Genomic DNA, 21,947 nt, shown 5'->3' with positions numbered 1-21,947 from the left:
GTGAGACCGCACTCAGAGTATTGTGTTCAATTCTGGTCACCTCATTATAGGAAGGATGTGGAAGCTATGGAGAGGGTGCAGAGGAGATTCACCAGGATGTTGCCTGGTTTGGAGAACAAGTCATATGAAGCAAGGTTAGCAGAGCTGGGACTTTTCTCTTTGGAGCTTAGCAGAATGAGAGGGGAGTTGTCAGAGAAAATACTACAGCTGTGCTCTGGCAGGATCGATTAGAGGGCTCGTTTAGGGAGACTATTTGGGTGGAATTGAGGAATGGGAAAGGTATAGTAACACTTACAGGGGTGTATTATAGACCACCTAATGGGGAGCGAGAATTGGAGGAGCAAATTTGCAAGAAGATAGCAGATATTTGTAGTAAGCATGTGGTTGCGATTGTGGGAGATTTTAATTTTTCACACATAGATTGGGAAGCCCATACTGTTAAAGAGATGGATGGGTTGGAGTTTGTAAAATGTGTGCAGGATAGTTTTTTGCAGCAATACATAGAGGTACCAACTAAAGAAGGGGCAGTGTTGGATCTTCTGTTAGGGAATGAAACAGGTCAGGTGATGGAGGTATGTGTTGGGGAGCACTTCCAGTCCAGTGATCACAATGCCATTAGTTTCAATATAATTATGGAGAAGGATGGGACTGGACCCAGGGTTGAGATTTTTGATTGGAGAAAGACTAACTTTCAGGAGATGCGAAAGGATTCAAAAGGAGTGGATTGGGACAATTTATTTTATGGGAAGGATATAATAGAGAAATGGCAGTCATTTAAAGGTGAAAATTTGAGGGTACAGAATCTTTATGTTTCTGTTAGGTTGAAAGGAAAGGTTAAAAGTTTGAGAGAGCCATGGCTTTCAAGGGATATTGGAAACTTCGTTAGGAAAGAGAGATATCTACAATAAATACAGGCAGCATGGAGTAATTGAGGTGTTCAAGGAATATAAAGAACGTAAGAAGAATCTTAAGAAAGAAATTTAAAAAGCTAAAAGATATGAGGTTGCTTTGGCAAGCAAGGTGAAAATAAATCCAAAGTGTTTCTACAGTTATAATAATAGCAAAAGGATAGTGAGAGATAAAATTGGTCTCTTAGAGAATCAGAGTGGACAGCTATGTGTGGAGCCAAGAGAGATGGGTGAGATTTTGAACAATTTCTTTTCTTCAGTATTCACTCAGGAGAAGGATATTGAAATGTGTAAGGTAAGGGAAACAAGTAGGGAAGTTATGGAAACTATGACGATTAAAGAGGAGGAAGTACTGGTGCTTTTAAGGAATATAGAAGTGGATAAATCTCCGGGTCCTAACAGGATATTCCCTAGGACCTTGAGGGAGGTTAGTGTAGAAATAGTCTGACAGAAATATTTCAAATGTCATTAGAAACAGGGATTGTGCCAGAGTAATGCTCATGTGGTTCCATTGTTTAAAAAGGGTTCTAAGAGTAAACCTAGCAATTATAGGTCTCAGTTTGACATCAGTGGTGGGTAAATTAATGGAAAGTATTCTTAAAGATGGTATATATAATTATTTGGATAGACAGAGTCTAATTAGGAACAGTCAACATGGATTTGTGCATAGAAGGTCATGTTTGACAAATCTTTGAAGAGGTTACAAGGAAAGTTGACAAGGGTAAAGCAGTGGATGTTGTCTATGTAGACTTCAGTAAGGCCTTTGACAAGATTCCACATGGAAGGTTAGTTAGGAAGGTTCAATCGTTAGGTATTAATATTGAAGTAGTAAAATAGATTCAACAGTGGCTGGATGGGAGATGCCAGAGAGTACTGGTGGATAACAGTTTGTCAGGTTGGAGGCCGGTGACTAGTGGTGTGCCTCAGGGATCAGTACTGGGTCCAATGTTGTTTGTCATATACACATTAATGATCTGGATGATGGGGTGGCAAATTGGATTAGTAAGTATGCAGATGATACTAAGGTAGGTGGCGCTGTGGATAATGAAGTAGGTTTACAAAGTTTGCAGAGAGATTTAGGCCAGTTAGAAGAGTGGGCTGAACGATGGCAGATGGAGTTTAATGCTCATAAGTGTGGGGTGCTTCATTTTTGTAGGAATAATCCAAATAGGACATACATGGTAAACGGTAGGGCATTGAAGAATGTAGTAGAACAGAGTGATCTAAGAATAATGGTGCACAGTTCCCTGAAGGTGGAATCTCATGTGAATAGGGTGGTGAAGAAAGCTTTTGGTATGCTGGCCTTTATAAATCAGAGCATTGAGTATAGGAGTTGGGATAGAACATAGAACAGTACAGCACATTACAGGCCCTTTGGCCCACAATGTTGTGATGACCCTCAAACCCTGCCTCACATATAACCCCCCCACCTTAAATTCCTCTATATACTTGTCTGGTAGTCTCTTAAACTTGCCTCCACCACTGACTCAGGCAGTGCATTCCATGCACCAACCACCCTCTGAGTGAAAAACCTTCCTCTAATAATGTTGTAATGTTAAAATTGTACAAGGCATTGGTAAGGCTGAATTTGGAGCATTGTGTACAGTTCTGGTCACTGAATCATAGGAAAGATGTTAACAAAATAGAAAGAGTACAGAGAAGATTTACTAGAATGTTACCTGGGTTTCAGCACCTAAGTTACAGGGAAAGATTGAACAAGTTAGGTCTTTATTCTTTAGAGCGTAGAAGGTTGAGGGGGGACTTGATAGAGGTATTTAAAATTATGAGGGAGATAGAGTTGATGTGGATAGGCTTTTTCCATTGAGAGTAGGGGAGATTCAAACAAGAGGACATGAGTTGAGAGTTAGGGGGCAAAAGTTTAAGGGTAACACGAGGGGGAATTTCTTTACTCAGAGAGAGGTAGCTGTGTGGAACGAGCTTCCAGTAGAAGTGGTAGAGGTAGGTTCGGTATTGTCATTTAAAGTAAAATTGGATAGGTATATGGACAGGAAAGGAATGGAGGGTTATGGGCTGAGTGCAGGTCAGTGGGATCAGGTGAGAGTAAGTGTTCGGCATGGACTAGAAGGGCCGAGATGGCCTGTTTCCGTGCTGCAATTGTTATATGGTTATATGACTTGATAGAGGTCAACAAGATTATGAGAGGCATAGATAAGGTGGATAGTCAGCACCTGTTTCCCAGGGCACCAATAGCAAACACCAGAGGGCATATGTACAAAATTATGGGAGGGAAGTTTAGGGGAGACATTAGGGGTAAGTGTTTTTTTTTACACAGAGGGTTGTGAGTGCCTGGAATGACTTACCAGGGATGGTGCTGGAAGCTAAAACATTAGGGGTATTTAAGAGCCTCTTGGACAGGCACATGGATGAAAGAAAAATCGAGGGTTATGGGGTAGTGTGGGTTTAGTACTTTTTTTTTAAGGATTATATAAGTCGGCACAACATGGAGGTCTAAAGGGCCTGTACTGTGCTGTAATGTTCTATGGTTCTATAGTTGATTGTATGAACATCAAGTGATGCTAGGTACAGGAGTGTCTTTACATACAGTGAGACAGGAATGATAAAGTAGTGATGGTGGGGGGATGTGGTGGGGAGGGTTAGTTGGGATGGGTGTTGATCAGCCTTACTGCTTGGGGAAAGTAACTGTTTTTGAATTTGGTGGTCATAAATTATCGGTTGGAATTTAAATTGTGTACAGGTTTTATTTCCCTAAAACTGGTTCTCTTTTTAGTTAATATATAATAATGCCATCCATAATTTCAGAACCACAGAATGATTCCAAACAGCGCCTACAAATTTACTGGCGATTGGTGCAATGGTTAATTCATATACAAAATATTTAAATTAATTGTAGACCAATTAGCTTAAAGATAGTGGTCAGGAAAAATAATCCAATGCTCCCTCAAATATGAAGTAGAAAGCAACTAGAAAGTCAAAGTATTAGTACAGTCAACACAATTACAAAAGAAAAGAATATGCTTAACTGACGTTGAATTCTTTGAATCAGTAACTAAAACTCCAAAGGTACAGCATGGTTGTAGATTCATGATTAGGATCAAATAACATGCAGTGTCAGGGGTCAGGTATCACAGTAGAGAGCAAGCCAAGTATAAAATTTAAAAAAAAGAGTTGGCATAAAGATGGATACTCAGATTTGCAAAAGATGAAGATAAATGTTCTATAAGGATAGGTCCCACTACCAAAATTATTCACTGTTTATTTAAATAATTTTAGTTTGGAATCAATATGGTATTTTTAAAATTTACAGATGTTACCAAATGCAGAGAAGCATTGTGACAAAATGCAGCAAGACATTAATGAAACTGCAAAACAGCTGACTAAATAAATCAATATAAATAATTAGATTTGAGCGATCACATTTTGATAAAAGGAAAAGGAAGCACATTATGTAAAGGATGCAAATGCACTAGAGGAGGTACAACAATTGCAATTATATTAGAACAGACATTAGAACTATTTGTTAAAATTTTTACTGCCTGGATCACCTCATTCTAGATTCTGATTGGTTTACTGTCACATAGACCTTGATGACATAAAATTCTTTGCTTGTGCGTAACTCATGGAATAAACAATCTGTACGGTAATAAGAAATACAATGATAAATAATGAATGCAATCTGAAGTAATCCAAAAAATACTAAAGTGACAAGTGACAAAAGTAAAATTAAGGAATTTAAGAATGCGACAGCTCCGCTGGAAAGGGGCATGAAAGCAGTGGTTAAGGAGTGTGATGGCAATGGGAAATGAGCTTTTCTTGAATCTGATTGTCTGGGCTTTCAAACTCCTGTCCCTCAAGGTACAGGAATTTGAAAACCCAGACAACCAGATTCAAGAAAAGCTCATTCCCCATTGCTATCACACTTCTCAACAGTTAAAGAAAAAAAATAGTGATATAGAGCTCATGGGTTCAATGTACGTTCAGAAATCTGATGGCTAAGGGGAAGAAGCTGTTCCTAAAGCAATGAACTCAACTGAATTGACTTTATTTTTTACATCTTTCACATAGGTGAGGAGTAAAAATCTTTACGTTACGTCTCCACCTGAATGTGCAAATTATAGCAATTTGTAAAAATATTATGTACATAAGAAATAGGAGCAGGAATAGGCCATCCAGCCCATTGAGCCTGCCTTCCATTCAATAAAATCATGGCTGATCTGTCTGTAAACTCAGCTCCATCTACCTGCCTTTTCTCCATAATCCTTAATTCCCTTACTAAAAACTTATCTAACTGTTTCTTAAATATATTTCGTGAACAAGCCTCAACTGCTTCCCTGGTCAGAGAATTCCACAGATTCACCATTCTCTGGGAAAAACCGTTTCTCCTCATTTCCATCCTAAATCTTCTCCCCTGAATCTTGAGGCAATGTCCCCTAGTTCTCTTCTCACCTACCAATGGAAACAACTTTCCTACCTCTATCTTAACTATCCCTTTCAAAATTTTGTATGTTTCTATAAGATCCCCTCTCATTCTTCTGAACTCCAGAGAGTATAGTCCCAGGCGACTCAATCTCTCCTCATAGGTTAACCCTTTCATCCCTGGAATCAACCTGGTGAATCACTTCTGCACTGCCTCTAAAGCCAGTATATCCTTCCTCAAGTATGGAGACCAGAATTACACACAGTACTCCAGGTGCAGCCTCACCAGTACCCTGTATAGTTGCAGCATGACCTCCCTGCTCTTGAACTCAATCCCTCTGACAACCTTTCACCATTTAAATAATAATCTGCTCCTCTATTATTCCTTCCAAAGTGGATCATCTTGCATTTATTTACCAACTTTGTATTCCATCTGCCAGACCTTGGCCCACTTACTTAACCTATCTATATCCCTCTGCAGACTCTCCACATTCTCTGTACAATTTGCTTTCCCACTCAGTTTACTGTCATCAGCAAAATCTGTAATGGAACCACTCCTTTCTAAATGTTTCACTATTTCTTCCATAATGACAGCTTCAAGCATTTTCCCAACTACAGACGTTAAGCTAACTGGCCTATAGTTGCCCGTCTTTAGCCTACATCCTTTTTTAAAAAGTGGCGTGATATTTGCTGTCTTCCAATCCCCAGGACCTACCCAGAGTCTAGAGAATTTTGATAAATGATTACCAACGCATCTACTATAACCTCCACCAATTCCTTCAGCACCCTGGGATGCATCCCATCAGGACCAGGGGACTTATCTACCTTCAGGCCCTCCAGTTTGCTCATCACTGTCTCTTTAGTGACAGTGATTTTATCGAGGTCCTCACCTCCCATTTTGTCCATAACATCTTTCTTTGGCAGATTAGACGTGTCCTCCACTGTGAAGACTGACATACGATAGTCACTCAATGCCTCAGCCATTTCCTTATCACCCAATATCAATTTCCCCTTATCGTCTTCCAAGGGACCTACGTTGACTTTAGCCACCTTCTTCCACTTTATATATTTATAAAAACTTTTGCCATATGTTTTTATATTTTGTGTTAATTTTCTTTCATACTCTCTCTTCCCTTTACTTATATCTTGTTTAGTTGTTCTGTTGCTTTTTAAAGTTTTCCCAACCCTCCAGTCTCCCACTACTCTTTGAGACTTTGTACACACAAGCTTTTAATTTGATACTATCTTTTATTCCCTTAGTTATCCAAGCCTGGTTCTCCCCACACTTACTGTCCTTACTTTTGACTAGAGTATACTTTTGTAGAGCATTGTGAAAAATCTCTTTGAAAGTATTCCACTGTTCAACTGTCCTACCAAACAGCCTGTGCTCCCAATCCACAGTAGCCAACTCCTCCCTCATCCCGTTGTAGTCTCCCTTGTTCAAGCATAAATCACTAGATTTAGATCTAACTATTTCGTCCTCCATCTGAATGCAAAATTCAATCATACTATGATCACTCTTTCCAAGAGGATCCATCTCATTGCACAGGACTAGATCTAAGATAGTATTTTCCCTTGTAGGTTCACTAACATGCTGCTCAAGAAAGCCATCAGGGATGCATTCTATGAAGTCCTCCTCAAGACTTCCTTGACCAACCTGATTCACCCAATCTATATGCAACCTAAAATCCCCCATGACAACTGCTGTCCCATTCTTACAAACCTCAGTTATTTCTTGGTTAATTGCCTCTGCCACTGGCCTATAGACAACACCCAACAGTGACTTTTTCTCTTTACTATTCTTAGTCTCCACCCAAATGGACTCAACATTCTGCTCCACAGATCTTATATCGTCTCTCATAATCACCCTGATCTCATCCTTAATTAAGAGCGCCACCCCACCTCCTCTGCCTTCCTGCCTATCTTTCTGTATTACCTGATACCCTTGGATATTTAATTCCCAGTCATCTCCACCTTGCAACCAGGTTTCTGTAATGGCCACTAAATCATATGCCTTGGTACTGATCTGTGCCACAAGTTCACTAACCTTGCTTCCAATACTACGGGCATTTAGATAAAGTGCCCTTATACTCATTGTCCTTTTAGAATCTAGTGATCTATGCGATTTTTGCTTTTTACTTTTATGCACTCTACTCTTACTTGTTTCTTCACTAACTCTAGCTTTGGTCTCTGCATCACTTCCCTCTTCTTTTCTGTGTGGGTTCCCATCCCCCTGTCATTTTAATTTAAAGCCTCCCCAAAAGCACTAGCAAACAATCTCCCTAGGACATTGATCCCAGCCCTGCCCAGATGTAGACTGTCCGGACGGTACTGGTCCCACCTCCCCCAGAAGCGGTTCCATTGCCCCAAGAATCTGAAACCCTCCCCCTGCACCACCAATCATTCTAGTTGTCCTGCTATTCCAACTCCGGCTAGCACGTGGCACCGGTATTAATCCTGAGATGATTACCTTTGAGGTCCTACTCTTTAATTTATCTCCTAGCTCCCTAAATTCAGCTTGTAGGACCTGATCCTGCTTCCTTCCTACATTGTTAGTACCTACATGCACCACGACAGCTGGCTGCTCACCCTCCCCTTTCCGAATTCCCTGCAGCCTCTCCGAGACATCTCTGACCCTTGCACCCGGGAGGCAACACACCATACAGGAGTCCCATTTGTGGCCACAGAAGCTCCTCTCTATTCCACTTACCATGGAATCCCCTACCACAACAGTAAGAGTATACTGTATAGTAAGAGTATACAACAGAACAGTCAATATAGCTTAGAAATACAATTGTGTCATCATGTGTCTTCAGACTCCTGTACTTCCTCCTTGATGGTAGCAAGGAGAAGAGGGCATGTCCTGAATAATGGGGGTCTTTAATGATGGATGCGCCTTTTGAAGGTGTCCTTGATGCTGGGTAGGCTAGCGCTTATTATGAAGCTGACTGAGTTTACTACTTTCTGCATATTTACCAACCCTGTGCAATGGCTCCACCACACCAAATGGTGTGTAACCAGTTAGAATGTTCGCCACAGTACATTTGTAGAAGTTTGTGAGAGACTTTGGTGACATACCAAGTCTCCTCAAACTCCTAATGAAATATAACTGCTGCTGTGCCTTCTTTGTAATTGCATCACTATGTTAAGTCCTGGATAAGTCAGATGTGTGGACACCCAGGAACTCAAAACTGCTTACCCTTTCCAGTACTGATCCCTCGATGACGACTGTTGTGGACCACTCTTGGAAATTCAAAAATAAAATGGCCTCTAAAAGTCCCACCAAGAAATTTAGGAGAAATTTAATAAGCTACAGAATGGTTAAAAGTGAAGCTCATTACTCAAGAAGAGTTGCTGTGGTATGTAGCATTATTGAATTCAAGAGGAAGCTGATAAAGCACTTAAAAAATAGATAGGTTACAGAGAAGATGGGAAGAAACATGGACCACTTCAATGATTCACAGATGCTGTACCTTGCAAGGACAAACTTTATTGCCACTAGGAGATTGTATGCAGGTACTACTTAAACTTTTCCTAACTTCCTCTATTCTGCAAAAAGGAAACTTTCAAGGTCCTCTCAGCCTGGGATATCCCAACTTTTATATTACGATGGCCTGAACTAAATTGTGGGATTACCTCCAAAAGAACTTTGGCAGACAAATGCCAGGAAAATAATGCAGGTTTTCTATTAATATTGGTAATTTGAAAATGTCAGTAGACAAATTCATGTTTGGGAGGAAACAGCCTGACCTACTTACCTTTCGAAAACTGTATAACCTTGTGTACCTATCTGCTAATTGGCTGCTGTTCTCCCTCAGCATCAACCATCACTGAAGATCAGGCAATGTCCAGAAAAGCATCACGCAATGATGGGCCAGGAGAAAGGTGGGAGGGGGAAAGGGGATAAGGAGTCAGTGTTCCCTTTCTCTGCTGATCTAATTATTACTTACCACTGGCTGAGACTGCACCTCCCCCCCCCACCCCCACCCACCCCTGGGTTAGGCCAGAATCTGCAATTTCTGAAAAACTTCAGATTAAATTAGATCTTCAGTATTACTTAATCTCTAAATGCTCCAAAGTACAGATAGTGTTGCTAAATTGGAAACAGGAGTATTGGCATAATGATTTAGGTGATAAAAGTTCATAACAAGTCTTTCAAAATTTTGTTGGCTCATGTGGTATTCTTAATTGGAATCAGGTTTATAATCAGACAAGTATTGTGAAATTTGTTCTTTTGTAGCAGTAGTACAGTGCAAGATGTAAAATATTACTATAGGTTATGGTAGAAAGAGCAATATAGGAATAGCAAAGTAGTGTTCACAGGCTCATGGACCTTTCAGAAACCTGATGGCAAAAGGTAATAAGCTGTCCCTAAAACATTGAGTGTGGAGTTCAGGTTCATATACCTCCTTCTCCAAGGATAGGAATGAGAAGAGGGTATGTCCTGGATGGTGAGAGTCCTCAATGGTGAATGCCACTTTTTTGAGACATCATCTTTTTGAAGATGTCCTTGATGGTGAGAAGGCTTGTACCCATGATGGAGCTGACCAAGTCTACAACCCTCTGCAGCTTCTTTCAATCCTGTGCATTAGAGCTTCCACACTAGATCAAAATGCAACTAGTCAAAACTTTCTCTACCATACATCTGTAGAAATTTGCCAGAGTCTTTATTGACATAACAAGTTTCCTCAAACTCCTAATGAAGTATAGCCACTGGCATGCCTTCTTCATTATTACATCGATGTGTTGGGCCCAGGATAGACCTTCAGATGTTGACGCACAGGAACTTGAAGCTGCTCACCCTTTCCACCACTTAAAATTTCCATCACTTACATTTCCACTCAATGAAGACTAGTGTGTGTTCAATCAACTTCCCCTTCCTGAAGTCCACAATCAATTTCTTGATATTGAGTGCAAGGTTGTTGTTGCAAAACTACTCAACCAGCTGATCTACCTCGCTCCTGTGTGCCTCCTTGTTGCCATTCAAGATTCTGCAAATAATACTGTTATCATCAGGAAATTTATATATGGCATTTGAATAGTGTCTAGTCACACAACCAAAAGTGTAGAGACAGTAGAGCAGTGGGTAAAGCACCAATCCTAGTGGTGTGCCTGTGTTGATTACCAGTGAGGAAAAGATGGTATTACCAATCTGCACTGACGTCAGTCTCTCGATCAGAAAGTCAGGGATCCAGTTGCAAAGGGAGGTACAAAGGCTCAGGCTTTGAAGTTTGTCAAATAGCACTGAGGGGATGATGGTGTTAAATGCCCAGCTGTAATTAATAAACAGCAGACTGACAGATGTTTTGCTGTATGCAATGAATAGGTAATGATTGCACTAAGATTTAGGTCTCTCAGCATTATTATTGGAATTGCAAATTCCCTGCCCACATTAAGCATGTCTCTACAGAAGAGGTATGTAAAGGGATCCCATGCAAATGGTTCAAATCTATGAACCGTCTAAGAGATAAATGTTGATGATATGCACAGATAATAAAGATAATTCATCACATACAACTCAGGAAGTTGAGAATGAGAATGAACCTGAGTTGTATGCAATGAGCGATTGAGAATGAACTTTTCTTTTTCATCAAAATGCTATTGCACAGAAGTCAGAAGTAAAAGGTATGTCTAATACTTTACACTTGACAGCAATGTAATTTTCTCATTTTCAGTGCATTTGTTAGAATTAAACATGGAAGTTTATTACTCCACATTATGACAATGCAGTTGAAAGAGCAACAGATCACTGTAAACACACACAAAAAGCTGGGGGAACTCAGCAGGCCAGGCAGCATCTATGGAAAAGAATACAATTGACGTTTTGGGCCCAGACCCTTCATCAGTCCTAAAGAAGGGTCTCGGCCTAAAACATTGACTGTACTCTTTTCCATAGATCCTGCTTGTCCTGGTGAGTTTCTCCAGCATTTTGTGTAGGTGTTGCTTCATGTTCCAGCATCTGCAGATTTTCCCTTGTTTCAGATACTTGATAAAGTAGTTTGTTCGATTTACTAACAGTCCTCCAATATCAGCATCCACCACAGACCAAAAACTCACCTGAACGAGCATAAATCCAAAGCTGCTGCAAGAAGAAAATCAAAGATCGGCAACTCTGAATAACTTATCCCAGGATTCCTCAATGCTTTTTCACAATCATCAATATACACTTAGTGGCTAATTTATTAGGTACACCTTTAAGTTAATTCAAATATTTAATCAGCCAATCATGTAGCAGCAATTTAATGCATAAAACCATATGGATATGGTCAACAGATCGAGTTTTCAGACCAAACATCAGAATGGGGAAGAAATGTGATCCAAGTGACTTTCACCTTGGAATTGATTGTTGGTGCCATATAGAGTGGTTTCAGTTTCTTAGCAACTGATGATAATAGACAATAGGTGCAGAAGTAGACCATTCAGCCCTTCGAGCCTGCACCACCATTCTGAGATGATGGCTGATCATCTACTATCAATACCCGGTTCCTGCCTTGTCCCCATATCCCTTGATTCCCTTATCCATAAGATACCTATCTAGCTCCTTCTTGAAAGCATCTAGAGAATTGGCCTCCACTGCCTTCTGTGGCAGTGCATTCCACACCCCCACAACTCTCTGGGAGAAGAAGTTTTTCCTTAACTCTGTCCTAAATGACCTACCCCTTATTCTTAAACCCTCTGGTACTGGACTCTCCCAACATCTGGAACATATTTCCTGCCTCTATCTTGTCCAATCCCTTAATAATCTTATATGTTGCAATCAGATCCCCTCTCAATCTCCTTAATTCCAGCGTGTACAAGCCCAGTCTCTCTAACCTCTCTGCGTAAGACAGTCCGGACATCCCAGGAATTAACCTCGTGAATCTACGCTGCACTTCCTCTACAGCCAGGATGTCCTTCCTTAACCCTGGAGACCAAAACTGGACACAATACTCCAGGTGTGGTCTCACTAGGGCCCTGTACAAATGCAAAAGGATTTCCTTGCTCTTGTACTCAATTTCCTTTGTAATAAAGGCCAACATTCCATTAGCCTTCTTCACTGCCTGCTGCACTTGCTCATTCATTTTCAGTGACTGATGAACAAGGACTCCTAGATCTCTTTGTATTTCTCCCTTACCTAACTCTACACCGTTCAGATAATAATCTGCCTTCCTGTTCTTACTCCCAAAGTGGATAACCTCACACTTATTCACATTAAACGTCATCTGCCAAGTATCTGCCCACTCACCCAGCCTATCCAAGTCACCCTGAATTCTCCTAACATCCTCATCACATGTCACACTGCCACCCAGCTTAGTATCATCAGCAAACTTGCTGATGTTATTCTCAATGCCTTCATCTAAATCGTTGATGTAAATCGTGAACAGCTGAGGGGTCAATACCGAGCCCTGTGGCACCCCACTAGTCACCACCTGCCATTCCGAGAAACACCCATTCACCGTTACCCTTTGCTTTCTATCTGCCAACCAGTTTTCTATCCATGTCAATATCTTCCCCCCTAATGCCATGAGCTCTGATTTTACCCACCAATCTCCTATGTGGGACCTTATCAAATGCCTTCTGAAAAATCGAGGTACACTACATCCACTGGATCTCCTTTGTCTAACTTCCTGGTTACATCCTCAAAAAACTCCAATAGATTAGTCAAGCATGATTTACCCTTGGTAAATCCATGCTGGCTTGACCCAATCCCATCACTGCTATATAGATATGCCACTATTTCATCTTCAATAATGGACTCTAGCATCTTCCCCACTACTGATGTTAGGCTGACAGGATGATAGTTCTTTGTTTTCTCCCTCCCTCCTTTCTTAAAAAGTGGGATAACATTAGTCATTCTCCAATCCTCAGGAACTGATCCTGAATCTAAGGAACATTGGAAAATGATTACCAATGCATCCGCAATTTCCAGGGCCACCTCCTTTAGTACCCTAGGATGCAGACCATCTGGACCTGGGGATATGTTAGTCTTCAGTCCCATCAGTCTATTCATCACTGTTTCCTTCCTAATGTCAATCTGTTTCATTTCCTCTGTTACCCTATGTCCTTGGCCCATCCATACATCTGGTAGATTGCTTGTGTCTTCCCTAGTGAAGACAGATCTAAAGTACTTATTAAATTCTTCTGCCATTTCTCTGTTTCCCATAACAATTTCACCCAATTCATTCTTCAAGGGCCCAACATTGTTCTTAACTATCTTCTTTCTCTTCACATACCGAAAAAAGCTTTTGCTATCCTCCTTTATATTCCTGGCTAGCTTGCGTTCGTACCTCATTTTTTCTCCCTGTATTGCCTTTTTAGTTAAGTTCTGTTGTTCCTTAAAAATTTCCCAATCATCTACCTTCCCACTCACCTTAGCTCTGTCATACTTTTTTTTTAATGCTATGCAATCTCTGACTTCCTTTGTCAACCACTGTCGCTCCCTTCCTCCCTTTGAATCCTTCCTTCTCTGGAGGATGAACTGATTTTGCACCTCGTGCATTATTCCCAAGAATACCTGCCATTGCTGTTCCACTGTTTTTTTTGCTAGGATATCCGTCCATTTAACTTTGGCTAGCTCCTCCCTCATGGCTCCATAGTCTCCTTTCTTCAACTGCAACACTGACACCTCCGATCTGCCCTTATCCTTCTCAAATTGCAGATAAAAACTTAGCATATTATGGTCACTACCTCCTAATGGCTCCTTTACTTCAAGATCGCTTATCAAATCCTGTTCATTACACAACACTAAATCCAAAATAGCCTTGTCCCTGGTCGGCTGTTCCAAGAATGCATCCCGTAGGCACTCTACAAACTCCCTATCCTGGGGTCCAGCACCAACCTGATTCTCCCAGTTCACCTGCATGTTGAAATCCCCCATAACTACTGCGACATTATCTTTGCCACATGCCAATGTTAATTCCCTATTCAACTTGCACCCAATATCCATGCTACTGTTTGGGGTGCTGTGCCCACCTGGGTGAGCTGCACAGACATGTCTGAGAGATTTCAGAATCTTCTCGCAATCCAAATTTTAGATTGGGTCATAAATCCACTCCTGAACACTTGTAATGAAGAATTAACAAAGGTACTAATCTCGCTACAAAATGACTGTGAGCTGAAGCTAAGATTCAAAAAATCATATCAAGCCGTTTGGTTGCAGAAATAATCTCTGAATGCCATTCTGCACTGTGGAAAAGGGTCGTGATGTTCTTTATTGCCTTTCCAACATATTTAGTGGAGTGCGGTTTCAGTGCAGTCGTCCAACTTCATTCAAGCAACAAGACAGACAGCAAATTATTCAGGCTGATGTTGAGAAGCTGATATTGCTGCAATAAGCCCATCCATTTCATTGAAAGGTGAAGCAGCAATGAAGTAGTGAATAGTTGGACCGCTAATGTACACTCTAAAATTGTTCATGAAAATAGTTTTAACTGTAATTAAAGAAATAACTTTATTTGTAGCTTTAAAAAGATTTGAATATTTTTGCAATTATTTGTCACTGCTTTGAATTTTCAGTTCCTATTTTCTTTCACTGTGCATTGTAAATCAAAATTCTTTATAGATTTTATGTAATGACTGGAAAGTGAGAGAGGGAGCAGGGGATGTGGTCTGGGAGTCAAAAAGTGGAGAACCTCTGGTCTAGGAGGTGTTAACTGCAAAAATATGTTCATGATACTTGGTGTAATTAAATTCATGGCAAGTTCAACTTTCTGGAAGAAGAGAAAATGCATGCCAGGAGGGCAATAGCAGAATCTTGAGATAATAGAGAAGCAGTCAGTGATTTTAGCCCATACAAATGATATTCCTGGCTATGAGTGCTGCCTTCACGTGATAAATTAAAGTTCTAGCATGTTTGGGCAGTAAATAAAAATTCCATCTATTCTGTTTGAATTCCATTTAATACAAAATAGTCTGCATATACTGTACAACTTCTGTTATATTAGCAGCAGATACAGACATGCCTTGTAAAGTCTTATAACCTACAGAAATGAATAGCTCAGACTGAAATACTATGATTCTATATGCCACACTAAAAAGTGCGAACTTTCAATATCATACTTGTATAACATTTACATGTAAAAACTATTGTCTTATAATAGATGAAATCCATTTATACTATTTGCACATGTCACAGCAAATGATAACATCCTTCTGATGCTGATTATAGGGATATGGGTAATTTAAAAAAAAACAAATGCAATGATGACCACGTTTCAAACTATTTCATATAAATACAGATACTGAGAATCTGAAGACTGCATATCAATTTCATCTTCTGCAGTATGTAATTCAGCACTACTTTATTTTCTTTCTTTTACTGTCCAGGCAGAGAAAGCAGAGGAATATTATTGGATAATATTCAGTACTGATAAATCAAATGACATATTTCATTAAAGCCCAGAACTATTATTGAATCATTAGTGCTGTAAATCCCCATCTCCTCTTCCTGTCGAGAATGTCTATCCTTCACTCATCTTTGAAACTGTTATAGTTACTATTCTATAGATTTGCTGAGAATTCCCACAGAAAAAATGAATCTCAGGGTTGTATGTGACATATATGTTCTCTGATAATAAAATACTTGAACTTCGAAACTGGGCAACAATCACAAAATGCTGGAGAAACACAGTAAGGCAGCATCTACAGAGGGGGAGTAAACAGTCGATGTTTAAGGCAAGATTCTTCAGTAGAACTATGGAGTTTTGACCCAAAACATTGACTGTTTACTCCTCCTCCATAGACAAATCCCAACTTGCTGAGTTGAATCTGCAGAATCTCATGCTTTTAACCGGGGGGCGGGGGGGGGGGGAGGGGGAGGCACAGTGAAAAAATCTGAATAAGGTAATGCATTAAAATGCTTCTTGGAATCAACTTCAACTTACCCAATATGCAATAGTGACTCAGAACAAAATGTTAATGCATACTGAATTTAAAATAGTCACTAAGCACAGAAATAGCTCTTTCAGCCCACCAAGATCACACCAACTATCAAATACCCATCTACACTCTTCATAAACTAAGCTAATTTAGTTTTCCCCACAACTGCTCACAGAATCCACCACATACCTACACAGTAGGATCAATTTACAGTGACCAATTAACCTACCAACTCGTATTCCTTTGAGATGTGGTAATAAATTGAAGCACCTCAAGGAATCCCACTGGGTCACCGGGAGAATATACAAACTCCATACAGAGACCACTGGAGATCATTAACGAACATGGGTAACTGGAGCTATGAAGCAGGGCGGCATGGTAGTGTAGCAGTTAGTATAACCCTGTTATAGCGCCAGCGACCTGGGTTCAATTCCCGCCACTGTCTATGAGGAGTTTGCACATTCGACCTGTGACCATGTGGGTTTCCTCTAGGTGTTCCAGTTTCCTCCCACATTCCAAAGACGCTAGTAGGTTAGCTAGTTACATGCGTGCAATTGAGAGTCATGGGCTCGTGAGCCATAAGGGCCTGTTACAGTGCTGCATCTCTAAATTCAAAAAAAGTTCTACTAACTGTCCCACCATTCTATCCACAAGGTAGCAGTTATTTAGTCTGCAAAGATAAATTGTTAGTCTTATAAAGCCTTCACACAAAGAAAGGAAAACAACATCTTTACCAAACTCAGCCACATCAGTTTGATGGTCTTCCCTTTCCCCTTCAACAATGACAGCTATGAACAAACCCTTCCATTTATACTTTCAGGAAATATCATTGAGAAAATTATTTGAGGAAACGTGGTGTATCATGTACATGTCAATTCCACAAAGACCTCCTTATAAAAGATGGAAGATCCATTTACTCATTTTTAGAAACATTCACATACTAAGGAAGAATAATCAAAAAAATATATTTAGGAGAAGGTTGCAATTAGCAGCGTAACCTTTGCAAAAGATAGTTGAAGCAAATTTAAACATAAATGCAATTCTAAAACAGTTTCAAAGGTACACATGTAGTTGGAAGGAAGATGACAGCAAAAAAAAAGTACTCTAACTTCTGATTAATGCAAAGCATAATTAAAGTGGACACTTACTTATTAAATTTCTTTGGTGGAGGAGGCGGAGGAGAGCTTTCCGGACAGTCCGGACAGTACTCTTTTCCACTTTCAGGAATACTTGTCGACTTTTCACCAATATACAATCCAGATGCCACGACCTGTGTTTCATTCAAAGTGGGGTAGCTTTCAGTGTCCGCTGAAGCGATTTCTAATTTGCCAGTCTCAACCTTTATGTCATCCAGTCCAAGGTCTGGTTTGTAATTCAATATGGCAGTCAGTTTCTCAGACGGCTCTAATATCTTCTGTTCACTGCACAGACGTTGTATGGGTGGTGGTGGCAACATATGTATCACCCGCCCATTCAATCCAATTAACTTGTCTTTGTCTTTTTCTTTCTCTTTCTCTTCCTCTTCTTCAGTCTTACGACGACGGAAGAAGCTTTTGAAGGAGATCCATCGCTTTGGTTTAGAATCTTGTGGGCGTTGACGAGTCTCTGAGTTCAACAATGGACAATCAGACTCAGTTATTCGTACGGGACTATTCGGCTTGCCCCAGTTGCTGAAATGTTTATGCAGAAGGTTGCTTGCATGGTAAGGGGATGACGTTGAACGTGGTGGTGGAAATGGAGGCAGTTGTTCATTCTTCGGACTCAGACTAATTCCACCTGGTGATTGCATTGTACCTGGTTTTGATGTGGGAACAGTAACTTGCTTTGGAAGAATACTTTCTTTCTGCCCTTTTGTAACACTGCTGTCCATTACTTTGCAGACCTCTGCTCCACTGTTTGCCTGTGGAGAGAATAATGATTTCGGCCGAGTATAAGTGTCGCTATTACCTTCTGAGATGGCCGGAGGTTGACAGTAGAGCTCTTCTGCACTACTAGATTTTGATTGTGTCTGAGGAGCTTCGGGTGGCAGCTGTGGAGGCTGAATGGATGCAACTATTTGAGAAAGTACAGCATTGGCATTTTCTCTAACTGCTGGCGATTTCTGCCTTTCTGCTGTGCTTTCTTTTCGGGATGGTGACTCTTGATTAGATCGTTGAACTCTAGAAGGAGAGCACTGATTGGATCCAAAGCCTTTATGAGGGGAGGACTGTGGCAGGTTTTGTGCTTTGTTTTGTGCTTTGTTAAATTCTTGCACTTTCTGTGCAACTGCACCAAGCACCTTTTGTTCTATGCTGCTACTTGGAGCTTTTGCTTGGGGCAAACCTGCAGATTTCTTTTCTGCTGACCCAATTTCCTCATATGTATGGTTCATCACATTTTCTGAAGTTTCCTTCTTTATATTTGGCCCACTAGGACCCAAAAAGCTTTTATAAATGGCTAAGTTGTCATAAGCATTTGGATTAATTACTATTGGTACTTTTATAGCCTTGTGCTTTGAGCTCTGGGCATAGGTTGGCTCATCATGTATGATGATAGGGAAAGGGGGCATCCCAGCATTGTTGTAACTATTAAACTTGATTTCAGACAGATTTGGTGACTTTACAGGAATAGTTTTCGAAATAACATTTGTATTAGTCGGTGAAGTAGGAGCAGATTTATGAGTAAGCTGTCTTGGTGGAGGTGTAGGGCCAGAACTACTTGACATTAAAGCAACTCTGGGCATCTTTTGCCTTGGGCTTGTGCTGGAAGTCCATACTTCTTGATATCTAGTGATACTTGACTTTTTCTGGTTGTTCGTCTGACTCAGAGGTGGTGTTGGTGGGTTTGTACTTGTAGGTGAAGTCTTTGCACCTTGAGGCAATTCAGATGGACTACCAGACTTTTTGTTGTTCATTGCTGCTGAGACATCAACTACAGTATATGGCTTACACATCCCTGGTGGTTCTAAGTCTACAACCCTGTATGGTTTTGCTTGTTCTTCCTTTGGAATAATATTAATTGTCACTGTTTGCCCAGAAATGTCTGTAGAACTTGTATCTAAATCTTGCTTCTCATTTTGTAAGGCTACCTTCCCATCCTTCTCTTCCAACCTCAGAGCAAGAACTGCTTTATGAGTTTCAAGAGACTTCACTGCAGTGCCTCTTGCTGGTTTAAATGGAGCCTGCTTTAGGTGGGGAACCTGCTCGCTTTCATTAATGCTTTCATAATCTGGTTCAATTGACTTGATGTTTTTGCTGTCACTTGGTGCAAGATCACCATTACAAAGCTGTTGATGCATAATTTTCGTTGTTCCTGTTTGAGATCCCTCTGTCATTGATGAATCAGGAGATGTTGATTCAGAAGATAAAACACTTGGCAAACTATCCTGGCCATATGGGATCAGAGCTTCATCGCCATATCCATTTAGGATGTCATCATAACTATCATCATAGTCAACAGCACAAATTCTCAGTAGGGACTGCTTTCGCAATGGCACTGTGTTCCACTTTTTGTCACTGCAGAATCTGACAGGAGACAGTGTATTGGCCCTAAAATTAGCAAAACGTGGCTGACCACGCATACGTATTTCCATCGCCAACAGCTCTTCGTCACTTTCATCCCAACTTTCTCGTTCTTCTGTCACATTCTCATTTGAATCATTATCTACTCTGCAATCACTACTGAATGAAGGGTCTGGGTAGCAAAAGAGTCCTCCTTCATTGCTGATAACCTCTGAGCTGTTGCTGAGTACAACATGCTTCCCTGCATTTTCTTTCATACCTGCTACAATACAACTTGGAGGAAGCTTCCTTTCCAACGAGCGCTGGTAACATTTGTTGATCCTTCCAAGAAAGGTCTCTTTGTCACATTCTTTGTCTTGTAATTGTTGTTCAGGCTCAAATCCAACTATTTCCTTCAATACATCAGTTAATCCATTATTGTTGTTGTTTGGTTTCCTATTACTACTAACTCTGTCTGGACCACAAGGTCCCTGAGAATTGCTGCTGCTCTCTTCATTATTGTTATTATTTACTACTTTTCTGTTGATTACAACACCATTTTTATTCCATCCTACAAACATATGCTTACTTTCACAGCTTTCCATTGTCTCCATTTCTGTACTCACAGTTTGTCCATCTGTGACCATCATTGTGGGCTTCACAGCAATTGTTGGCTTTTTGGCTACAGGAGGCCGAAAGTTACCAGTGCCTGACCTTCCCCGCTGGTTGTTGCTATGGTTAGCATTAGCTTTTAAATTGTTACATGAACGAGGAGGGGTTTCAGAAGCAGTAGTCAAACTATGCAAACTTTTGGGTTTAAAACAGTTCTTACATTCACCAGGTTTCCATACGTGTTCAGTGAAGGTGTTACAGGCGGACATTTTTCATAGAGCTATTCATGAAACACACTTTGTTCACTGCATTGTTACACAATCATTAATTAAGCTCCAACACATCCACTACAAGATTCTTAATTGATGCTCTGTGTCAACTCATACCTGAAAATGGAACAAAATATTCATTAAGTAAGGGTTCAATACACAATGAACTTTTGATTTAGATACAAAAGACCCAAACATTTAATCAGTCTAATTATAATTTTAAATGTACCTACAAAAATGTATTTCTTCTCCTGTCCAAATCCCCAACAGGGAATGTGATATAATTCAGTGTTTTATATACAGAGTAAATGACAAAATATGGGGTATATGTGCTAGCTCTTATAGCTTGACATGGATTAGATGGGCCATAGGACCTTTTTCCATGCTGTACTGCTCTACGAATGGAAAAACAGAAGCAGTGCAGATAGTATAGGCTTCATTGAAATGAAATGAGCAATAAATTCTTAACAAAGGCAAACTGAACAACAGGATGAATGGTTTAAACCAACAAGGCAAGTATTGATGGGTGAATAGTGAAAAAAAAAGTTCTTCACATCTGAAATAGTCAGGGAGGGTGATAAAGTAACACATTTAGAGAAGTATAAACTTTCACAGAGAAATGTCCCATTAACTAGCAGAGAGGACCATTAAGTGGGGGGAAATTTAACTAAGTACATTATTTTTATATCACAAATGGAAATATTACATTAAGCACAAATCTGTTTGATGCTCTGGTAATTACCAAGAGTATGCTGAAGCCTGGACAAAACTGCTAAGAAATGGAAATCACCTTACAAGACTCCACGGTAAAAACAAATGTCAGTTTTGTGCCTATGTTGTCAAGAATTATAACACTGAAAAGATGATTCTGTAGCGGTGTGCTACACGCAGCGCTAAAATTACGACACGGAGTCGGTAACTGCAGTCGAAGGAAAAACTTTATTCGAAATCCTCAGCCTCACTTTTAAGCCTCCCTCAACCTGCCCCCCGTGGCGCAGAGGCTCCAAAGCTCTGTGCTCGCAAACCCCCGTAGGCTATCAAATTGTGAGCCGGTTCGGATGTGCCAGGAAATGGGTCGCCACAATTCAATAAATTTTCTTAAGTCAAAGACAAATTCAGAACAAAGGGAACAGCTTGAGATTTACAAGATTGTTACAATGCAAATCTAAGGAGACTTTTTCCCAAACTGGAAGTTGTAAGAAAGAACACAATGCTTTGTAGCCATGGATACAAACTTAATTGGATTAAAATGGATACAAGTATTTTTAGTTGACAAAATTAAGAAAGGCAAATTAGAATGAAAAATAGAGTAATTTTAGCTAACAAAAGGATTAATCATATATGACAATCAGAATGGGAGACAAATAGACACACCTTAATTTACCTTGCAGTTCACCAAACATGACCAACAAAGTAAAAGCACCCTA

The 21,947-nt window shown here is 40.2% G+C and overlaps 1 protein-coding gene across 2 annotated transcripts in view; it reads right to left on the bottom strand.

Annotated features, from left to right (window-relative positions):
• The window catches only part of peak1 (pseudopodium-enriched atypical kinase 1), a 241,236-nt gene that overhangs the window by 52,346 nt on the left and 166,943 nt on the right, over positions 1–21,947 (bottom strand). For both annotated transcript variants that reach the window (XM_059946658.1, XM_059946659.1), the window contains one exon: positions 17,309–20,637. In XM_059946658.1, the coding sequence (XP_059802641.1) occupies positions 17,309–20,520 (3,212 nt within the window). In that variant the 5' untranslated portion in view covers positions 20,521–20,637. The remainder of the gene's footprint in view (positions 1–17,308; positions 20,638–21,947) is intronic.

This window comes from Hypanus sabinus, chromosome 21 (genome assembly GCF_030144855.1).
Source record: "Hypanus sabinus isolate sHypSab1 chromosome 21, sHypSab1.hap1, whole genome shotgun sequence".
Taxonomy (NCBI): domain Eukaryota; kingdom Metazoa; phylum Chordata; class Chondrichthyes; order Myliobatiformes; family Dasyatidae; genus Hypanus; species Hypanus sabinus.
The sequence above is the reverse complement of the archived record's forward strand: the minus strand, read 5'-3'. Positions and strand labels throughout refer to the sequence as shown.